General features: G+C 36.4%; 1 protein-coding gene across 2 annotated transcripts; it reads left to right on the top strand.

Moving 5' to 3' along the window:
- Positions 1 to 386: 386 nt before the first annotated feature.
- On the top strand, positions 387 to 7,377 carry LOC754317. 2 transcript variants are annotated; one of them, XR_004065936.1, is made up of 6 exons: positions 387 to 507; positions 2,160 to 4,137; positions 4,425 to 4,616; positions 5,098 to 5,793; positions 6,294 to 6,556; positions 7,050 to 7,377. XR_004065936.1 is itself a non-coding variant. In XM_030995130.1 (4 exons), the coding sequence occupies exons 2-4, from the start codon at positions 2,171 to 2,173 to the stop codon at positions 5,393 to 5,395; spliced, it is 2,457 nt and encodes an 818-aa protein (XP_030850990.1). In that variant the 5' UTR covers positions 387 to 507; positions 2,160 to 2,170; the 3' UTR covers positions 5,396 to 6,271. The 2 variants fall into 2 exon arrangements, 1 of the variants encoding a protein (XP_030850990.1); XM_030995130.1 differs by lacking the exons at positions 6,294 to 6,556; positions 7,050 to 7,377 and having other exon boundaries at positions 5,098 to 6,271.
- Positions 7,378 to 10,824: the final 3,447 nt, after the last annotated feature.

The following is a 10,824-nucleotide window of genomic DNA, read 5'->3' on the forward strand; positions in this document are numbered from 1 at the left end:
GTGCCCGGTGCCATCGTCCGCGGGAGAGTCTACTCTAGCGAATTGGCTATACTCCGCCCGAGGTCCTCCTCCGTGTCGACGTCCAGGGCGAAAACAGACGCGACATGCATAATGCAGGATATGCGTGACGACAGAGATACCTCATGGATATGCAACATGACATCCGTAGACACACGACCGATGACCATCCACTCACATTAAGTTGCGTAATAAATGCACGCTGAATGGGTATGACTTACCCCGTGTTAGGTATCTTCCTATATGATATTCTCTAGCCGCCGCGACCGTCGATCACACTCATTTCTTTGTGACCGATGACTATCCACTCACATTAAGTTGCGTATTAAATGCACGTTGAATGGGTATGACTTATACCCCGTGTTAGGTATCTTCCTATATTATATTCTCTATATAGACTGCATGCCGCCGCGACCGTCGATCACACTCATTTCTTTGCAGTTCTCAACTAGCACTTGATCACAACAAGATATCACAATTAGAGTAAAAGTAAGTTATAAACATATTAACACCTTTTTAGCTACTTTCGGGGCTGCCACTTTTGAGAAAAGTTTGTTTCATATTGCTTGGTCAGTTTTAAAGCAAACAAAAATCATTAGCCTGACCGTTGTTACAAATGGGTCAAGGCTATGCAAGGGACTATTGATTTAATACATGCGATGAGATACTTTTGAGCTTGCGACCAACACAAAATCGGGCTCTAAATCTGAAAAATACTTGAAATAAAGCTCATTTTATGGTACCCATATTTCTTACATACACGCGTAAGAAACTCGATTTTTCAGATTTGGGTAGCGGGACCGAAAACTTCAGTCTCTCTAACAATACTCTAACAATAACAGTTAATCGTCGGTTGTTCCACTGAGACTACGTCTGGCTCCACTAGACCTCCGAAAATTTCACATTCTATAATACTAGGTTAGCAAATTTTGAAAACTGTAATTAGGAGGTAGATCTATATATACCGACCTAATTTACATCTGATTTAGAAATCAGAAAATTAGATCTAAATAAGGAAAATCGGGGAGAAAATGTCATGAACGAAAAGATGTTCATCGCTGGCTCTAATCTAGCTACCCCCATGGTACGAGATCTCTGTACCACTGTCTGTATTTGGGAATGTCAACAAATGTCAGTTTTATTAAAGAAATGACCAAATCAGATGGTTATTTCTGTCTAGATCTAGGCAGGCTATGGATCTAGATCTATGTACAGTACAACTAGGGTAGCGCGCCCAGTATTCGGTCCATTCCCAGTGTTCGGTCAGACAGCCGTTTCAACAGCTGTAACTAACAATTTAAAAATTAATTAATGAGCCACAAAACTTGCACAAATCAGGCAGCTGAACAACTTTTCTCAACTTTCAAAATTAAATCAGATTTAGGGCCCCAGAAATACCTCCAACTTAGCTCGAAATTGGTCAGTGTCGCACAACTTTCTGCACTTACGCGTTCTCTTAGCACATGCGCTAACATGCATAGTCATATGTAGAAGTCTATTGCGAAACAACTACGTGTGCTGTCGCAATGAATTTATACATTAAAATTTTGTTACAGGATTCACTTTTTCTGCTCTCAATGTTACAACACGTTTTGTATTGTTTAGGCTGATAAAAATCCGATTTAAATCGGTTTCCTGAATTTTTTTGATATTTCCAGATTTTTTTCTTCTTCCCGATTTAAAAAAAAAAAAAAAATCCAGATTTTTTTTTTTTTTGGACCAATTTTTTTTTTTTTCCTATTTTATCCTGATTTTCCTGATTTCCCTCTTATTTATCTATTCTTTCCTACTTTTCTCCCAATTTCTCAATTTTCCCAATTTGGTCCCAATTTTCTTACTCTAAAGGGGGGAATGTTGTTAGATGCCATTTTTCCCCCGCGAATCTTTTTTTTTTTTTTTTACTCAAGGGGGGCGTGGTTGAGGGGAAAACGAAAAACCTCATTTTTTTTTGTAGTGCTCACTATCACCCCCGATTGTTAACCATTAATTTCATGACCTGGTAGAACCATACTAGCCTAGATCTACTCCTGTTAATAAATGCGTCTCTCATTCTCAATCTAATGACATGACTAAAGACATCAAATTGACAATAAAAATCAACTCTGAATCGATTTTAATGTTATTCCTTTAATTTCTTTCAGATGCCGAAGCGATGCCGAAGCGATGCAGAAGCTTGCATTTTTCCCCCTCCAAAAAAAAGAAGCAACCAAGTCGATCAAATCACATTGCATCACAGGAGGCTGCACCTGAGGATGAGGGGTCTGGCCCAAGCACCGAACCAATCCACCATGCAAACCACGTCGCATCACAGGAGGCTGCACCTGAGGATGAGGGGTTTGGCCCAAGCACCGAACCAATCCACCATGCAAACCACGTCGCATCACAGGAGGCTGCACCTGAGGATGAGGGGTCTGGCCCAAGCACCGAACGCATCCACGAAGCAGGACCTGAGATACTACATATTGGACCAATGTCCAAAATATGTCCTTATTGTGATGCAATGCGGTTCCCAAATGAGTCACTGAATTGTTGTCATGATGGAAAAATATGTTTGCCGGAACTATTACCATACCCAAATGCTCTAGCAACATTGCTCCAAGGAGACTCCAGTCAATCTAAACATTTCCGATACAATATCAGATACTACAATTCATCATTTGCTTTCGCATCGATGGGAGCAATGATGGCTCCTCCACCAGGAAGAGGACCATACTGTTTTCGTATACACGGGCAAATATATCACCGGTCAGGATGCTTACACCCTCCACCAGGTGAGCCCCCCAAATATGGACAGGTGTACATACTAGAAGGAAATCTGGCAACATCAACTAGGATTCAACAACACCCACAATGTAACCAAAGCACCATGGAGACAATTCAACATATCATAGAGGAAACAAGCCCTTATGCTGCAGCGTACAAGTGCATGAAGCAAGTAGAAGATGAACAAATGCAAACAAGTGACCCTCAAACTCCCGTGCCATCTGTGAAGATGATTTTCAAGCGAGGCTCTGATCAACGCAGATACAACCTTCCCACAGTTGATGAGGTGGCAGCAGTTTTTGTGGGAGAAGATGGTATGCCTCCGGATCAGAGAGACTTTGCAGTCTATCCAAAAAACCATCATCTGCACAACATTAGCTGTCTATCAGCGAATATTGATCCCATGACCTATCCACTTCTTTTTCCCAGGGGAGACCTTGGATGGATGCCAAACATGTTACACAGACCAGAGAAACGCACTAAGAAGAGGATTAATGTAACATTCCTGCAGTTTTATTCCTTTCGTTTGGCTGTCAGACAGAGCTTTAGTGCGATCCACCGAGGAGGCAAACTATTCCAGCAGTATATTGTAGATGCTTATGTTAAGACAGAGGCCAATCGCTTGCAGTATGTGAAAAACAATCAAAAGCAGTTGAGAGTTGCAAAATATCAAGGGCTGATGGACCACTTACACAAAGAAGCCGATCATGCCAACTTGCCTCTTGGAAAAGTTGTGGTACTCCCCTCTACCTTTCATGGAAGTCCACGATGTATGCAACAGAACTACCAAGATGCGATGGCTATTGTTGCAAAGTATGGCAAGCCAGACCTCTTCCTAACCTTTACCTGCAATCCCAAATGGGATGAGATCAAGGAAAACTTGCTACCAGGGCAAACAAGCTCTGATCGCCCTGACATTGTAGCACGAGTATTCAAACAGAAACTGAACAACCTCCTCGCAGACTTGCGTCAACACCATGTACTTGGACGTCCCATTGCTTGGATCTACGTCATTGAGTTCCAGAAACGAGGTCTCCCACATTGCCACATGCTACTGATGCTCAGTGAAGACACAAAAATGAGAAATCCAGAAGACATTGACAATTTGATCAGTGCTCAAATACCAGATCCTGATGAAGATTCAGTCCTTTACAACATCATCAAGGCAACAATGGTACATGGTCCATGTGGAACTTTGAATCCTAAATCTGTATGCATGGATGATGGAAAGTGCCAGAAAGACTTTCCAAAGAACTTTCAAGCAGAAACCCAAGTGAGCAGTGATGGATACCCCCTCTATGCACGACCTGACAATGGAAGAACACTGACAATCAAGAATGCAGAATTAGATAACAGGTAATTTTTTTCAAAAACAGTTAAATTTTTAGCAGTTTTTTTCTCAAATAATTGTTGGTAAATGAGGGTCCATAATTTTAATTGCACACATTATATGTCAATCGAATGTAATACACAATTATCGAAAATGCATATTAAATATATGGTTCTTCCTTGATAATTTCACTTCTTTTGCAAGTACTGAGCATTCTTTTAATTTTAAAAATTAACTAACCAACATCAATTTCTTTCTCCATTTGTGTTTGACATTAATTTTTCCTGTCAATTTATTTTCTTTCATTTAATAGGTGGATAGTTCCATACAGTCCTTACTTATCAAGGAAATACCAAGCCCACATCAATCTTGAAGCATGTATGTCGGTCAAAAGCGTAAAATATCTGTTCAAGTACGTCTACAAAGGCCACGACTGCGCAAGCGTGGAAGTTCAACCAGAGACTACCTTCAACCATGATGAAGTTTCCCATTTTCTCAACACAAGGTGAAAACAAATACATTTACCCTAAAACTCAATTACCACATTTTCTTTGCGTTTGCATGTAAAACAGTTAATCTTTTGTAATATGATATCATTGTAAAATCAATTGAAATTTTACAAATAATGATAAAGACAAGAAATTTTGGATAGAAAACATAAGAAATGGTTTTAAAAAAAATATATATATCAATATGTTTTACATTTCAAGAAATGTCACAAGTAATATAAAAATTTGCAAAAATCTTATTTTTGTGGTCTGAGAATTGTCTTCACTTAAAATTTACTTATATGATGACAGATTTTTTATAGACAATATAATGCCACAAGGGGGGGGAGGGAGTTAGATACATTGCTATTACATAATTTGTTAGATGATGACTCCACATGCCAAAGACTACAAAGACTTTCAAACTGTAGACAACATCTTCTGTTAAGTAAACTTTAAATTAACTTAGGTTTGTCTTTCATTCATCTAAATCCACAGATATGTAAGTGCACCAGAAGCTATGTGGCGCTTATCAGAGTACAAGATGCATGCCCAGTCACACACAGTTCATCGCCTTCCTGTTCATCTGGAAGACCAACAAAACGTATACTTCACTCAAGGAAACGAAGAGAGCGCACTTGAAAGAGCTCAATCACATAAAACACAGCTTACAGCATGGTTTGAACTCAATGCCTCTGAGCCAGAAGCTAATCAGTTTCTATATGTTGACATAGCTCAACATTATGTGTGGGACATGACCAAAAAAAAAATGGAAGAAAAGACAAAGAAAAACTAATACAATTGATAGGATGTACTCAGTTAGCCCTACAGATCAAGAGCGATTTTATCTCCGCATTCTTTTGCTCCATGTACCCGGTGCTAAAAGCTACACTGACTTAAAAACAGTGGATGGAATTGAAGCACAAACATTCAAGGAATCCTGCAAACTACGTAATTTGTTAGATGATGACTCCACATGGCAAGACACTTGGTGTGAAGCAGCAAACTTCAAAATGCCACATCAACTACGCTTCATGTTTGCAACAATCCTTGCCAACAACCTACCAAATGATCCAAGCAGCTTATGGCAACGACACAAACACTCAATGACTGAAGATCTATTGAGACGATATTCTATTCAGCTTGCAGAACAAGTAGCACTCCAACACATCGACAGCATTCTTCGGGCTTATGGTAAATAAACAAGTTCTTGATAACTTTTATGAATGCAGTACAAAAACTAAATCGATATCTTTGCTTCTATAATGAAACCACATTAAACAATAAAACTACAAATAACTAAATATGTAAGAATCAATATATTATTGTATCTTTATTGGAAAATGAAGTCAATAGATACTTATAGCATAAAAGGGTGAGGGGGGAGGGGTATATGAGCAATCATACTTTCATATCTTGATTATATAGCAATAATAATAAATAATACATTGTGTATCAAATAAAGTGCACAAGTGCTTTAATTTCATCATACACACAGTGGCATTTTATTCTTAGAATTACCCATGTCAACAACGATATCATTGAATATTTAATGTTCTATGGAAAGGAAAATAGAGTGAAAATCAACTGTACAAATACTATACATCACATAATTATTAAGAAAAAGTAACTACATGCACTAGAATTATACAACTTGCATACTAAATAAATAACATTTCATGTTGCCAACTCAGGTCTGTCCTGCTCTGGATTTCAACTTCCACTTGACAACAACATCCCAGACGTACCTGTAGAGTCTGCACCTAACCTGCTTGATGATACCAATCTCACCTTGAACCAAGAACAACAAGCTGTTGTTGACGCTATCATGGACTGTCTTCAAAATGGACAAGCACAGCCAGAACCATCTGTCTTTTTCATGGATGGTCCAGGCGGAACTGGCAAGACAACTGTTTACAACAGACTGATCTCATCTTTTCATGCTATGAACTTGGAGGTAAATTAATACATACAGAGGCTTTTTTGTTATAAAAGTATTACATCAGTAAGGAAACATGTGTAAACTCTATCTATTAATAAAAGATTACAGACAATTTATGTTGTATACTAAACTAGATGTAAACTATAGATCACCACAAAAAAATCATTCAAATATAAGTATGCTTCATTTTCAATATCTACAATTTAAAAGCATCAAAGACATAAATCAATGAATTGTGTATTTCTGACTGACAAAACAATTTAAATTTATTTATGTCAATAGTAAATATGTTACTAATGTCCAAATAAATAAAACGATTATTAAAAGATAATGTTAAATTATTAGGAAAAAAACCAACAAAAAAAGTGCCAAAGACAAATTGATAAACTTATATTCTACACTAAAAGAACACATGCTATAATTCATTTATTTTCTGGCCATAAAAAACAAATATACTAAGTAATGTATTCATTCAAACCAATGGCTGTTTGTACATATTTTATTTCAGGTATCTGCAACTGCTTTCACTGGCATCGCAGCAACATTGTTACATCAAGGACAAACTCTTCACAGCTTCTTCAAGCTACCAGTCCCCATCACAGATGGATGTACCTGCAACATCTCATTTAGCTCTACGCAAGCTAACATCATCAAAAATACATAATTGTTCATCATTGATGAGGTGTCTATGGTCCCTAAGCATGCACTTGATGCTATTGACATGTGTTTACGAGACATAATGCAGTGTGATATTCCATTCGGAGGCAAGATATTTCTATTGGGAGGTGATTTCAGGCAGGTGCTTCCTGTAATCCCACGAGCACGACCAGCAACTCTAATAGAGAATACAATCAAACAAGCTACAGTCTTCCAGTATGCGAAAACATACCATTTGACTCAAAATATGAGAGCAGAGTTGGAGCAAAAAGACTTTGCTGAATGGGTGCTAAAAGTTGGAAATGATCAACTTGAAGTAAAAGATACGACCTTGCCACCCAACAGTATTGTTCTACCAACAGAAATCATAACGAATGACATTGTATCTGCCATGTGTGGATCTGACTCCACTCCTCTTGAACAAGAAGCTATACTGACACCTAAGAATGATGCAACATTCCACATCAATGCCCAGATACTACAACACACACCTGGAAAATCTCAAACATACTACAGTATTGACAGTATCAAATGCGATGATCCTGTAGAGGAGCACAATTTTCCTACAGAATTCATAAATTCTCTCACCCCATCAGGTATGCCACAACACAAACTGCAATTAAAAGAAGGGGCTATGATAATGCTGATGAGAAACCTGGACATCCGCCAAGGACTTTGTAATGGAACACGATTAAAAGTGTGTCGTCTGCACAAAAATGTCATTGATGCCAAAATCATCAGAAGCAACAAACGAGTGCTCATTCCACGTATTCGTCTGTCTCCATCTGATACCAAACTGCCATTTCAACTTCAACGCACACAATTTCCTATTCGCCTCGCCTTTTGCATGACGATAAACAAAGCTCAAGGACAAACATTCAATAAAGTTGGAGTGTACCTTCCGCAACCTGTATTCACACATGGACAGCTGTATGTTGCATTATCGCGAGCACGATCCTTGAAATCCATCTTTGTTCAAGTTCACAAGACTCACCTTCAAGGTACCAACCACAATGAAACACACACTCAAAATATAGTGTTCAAAGCTGTACTCAACGAATCATAAGTAAATGCGCATGTCTCAACAAGTAATGTTTGAGCTTGAAGCAAACATGAAATAAAAACCATGCAAAAATTGATTCAATTATGGGATGTACTACTAGCCATGCAGACCAAGATAAACAAGCTGCCATTAAGATGTGTACATGCTTTAAACAACTAGATAACGACTGGATGTTTGAACAAGGACTAGAACATAAACAAAAAATGTTGTGATTCGCCATGTACTGAAAGAATAGAGTGCCTTTTACATGTTTGTACAATTAATGTACAAATTGCTTTAGGACAACTGGACTGTTGATCCAATACTGAAAGAGCATATCATTGCTCTTATCATGAATGTATATTACCTTTATTATACGTTAATACACTGTACATGCATTAGGAAATTTATATGTGTAATATGTAAAATTGATGGATTTTCCCCCAATTTGGAAGTAAGAGATTTCTGAATGAGTTGTGTTATATCTGTAAATATTATCTTATATGAAGAAAAATTTAATAGCATACATGCACTCCATTTATATGTATATTTAAACCATATTTATGATAAACAACCTGCCATTAAGATGTGTACATGCTTTAAACAACTAGATAACGACTGGATGTTTGAACAAGGACTAGAACATAAACAAAAAATGTTGTGATTCGCCAGGTACTGGAAGAATAGAGTGCCTTTTACATGTTTGTAAAATTAATGTACAAATTGCTTTAGGACAACTGGACTGTTGATCCAATACTGAAAGAGCATATCATTGCTCTTATCATGAATGTATATATATTACCTTCATTATACGTTAATACACTGTCCATGCACTGGGATTTATATGTGTAATATGTAAAATTGATGGATTTTCCCCCAATTTCCAAGTAAGAGATTTCTGAATGAGTTGTGTTATATCTGTAAATATTATCTTATATGAAGAAAAATTTAATAGCATACATGCACTCCATTTATAAGTATATTTAAACCATATTTATGATAAACAACCTGCCATTAAAATGTGTACATGCTTTAAACAAATAAATAACTAATGGATATTAAGTAGGACTCTAAGGACATATCCATGATTTGCAATCCAAAAAATTCAAAACATCAGTACGTGATAAATACAAATTTAAATGTAAATGTGATGTATTCTTTAAACACCCAAAACCAAAATGTTCATTCACGTCAAATAATAAATGTAACAGTTGTGAAAAATTCAATTAATGAAAGAAAAACACAGACCACTTTGTAATTCACCTGTCAAACACAGGATCTTAAATACAATTTCATGGAACTATCCTACAAGTATTATACTCAACACCCTACAACTTTAATGTAGCACCCAAATTTTCACACCATATCTGTTTTTCAAACTTAAGTTTAATTGATCCAAAGTAACCATTGATCTTTCAAATACACCATGATACTTTTAGACGAAAAAAGATTATGTCATTTGTTTGTTTTTATATAACCATTATGATGATGATTATAATTATTTTTACTACTAAATGCATTCCTTTTCTCTGTAATATCCTGATGGCATGCTTCTTGCTTGAAATCCATGTGTTCTTTTCAGCTATGAATTCAGGTTGATTTCAACACATGAATAATGTGACTTAACAATTAATATAACATATAAATAGTTCAGAACATCTTCATTAACATCTTGATTTATGAAAAAAGGTGATATCTGTATGAAGGCTGTAGTTGCACACATGTTTATTACATGTGCAAAATGTTTGCAGCAATCCTTGCCAACAACCTACCAAATGACCAAAGCAGCTAATGAAAGACACAAACACTCAATGACTGAAGATTTTTCAAGACAATATTCTAAACCTATCCTTAAATCATGTTAATTATAAATCTTATGTATTCTTTTGAATTGTTAAATAAAGAATATCATAAATTTCATATTTATGTTTTACCTATATTTCTATGTTTGAAATCATGAATTTGTCTTTTAATTCACATAAAAATAAATAATTTTGATTTCAATATGTGAGTAGAGGAATGAATGTGTGAATGGTTTGGATGACCAATGTTTATTGAGTGTAAAATTCTTGATAAATTTACTACTTATATATTAAATTAACAATATGTTTATAAAACTTCCAAACCTCTCCACCCCCCCCCCTATTCCCACTCCCACCCCAAATATCAAATGATAAAAGAAAAAAAAAGAGACAAAACGGAGAACAAAGAGAAACAAGTTACCTTCCCCACGCACCCCCGGTCTAACACAATAATAGGTATATGCCCAATTCAATCACATATTCTTTATAACAAACTCAAATAATCAAAATAGAAGGCTTACAAACATTTTCAAACCTATGAGATCGTGTCGTTAAAACATATTTTTAAGCCACACATCAATTTTGATGTTACACCTTTCTTATGCAATTGAATTTAATAAAACAGCTATCATTTATTTGGCCAAAAAATAGGAACTGTTAATGAACACTATATAGAATTTAAGCTAAAGCCTAGAGAAAACTGATGTGTAAAATTCAATAGCGGCTGTTCTGTATATGCATTGTTCTAAATAATAACAAGTGTGTGGGGGGGGGGGGGGGTA

Source organism: Strongylocentrotus purpuratus, unplaced genomic scaffold, assembly GCF_000002235.5.
Source record: "Strongylocentrotus purpuratus isolate Spur 01 unplaced genomic scaffold, Spur_5.0 spur5_contig_852, whole genome shotgun sequence".
In the NCBI taxonomy this organism is placed as follows: Eukaryota; Metazoa; Echinodermata; class Echinoidea; order Camarodonta; family Strongylocentrotidae; genus Strongylocentrotus; species Strongylocentrotus purpuratus.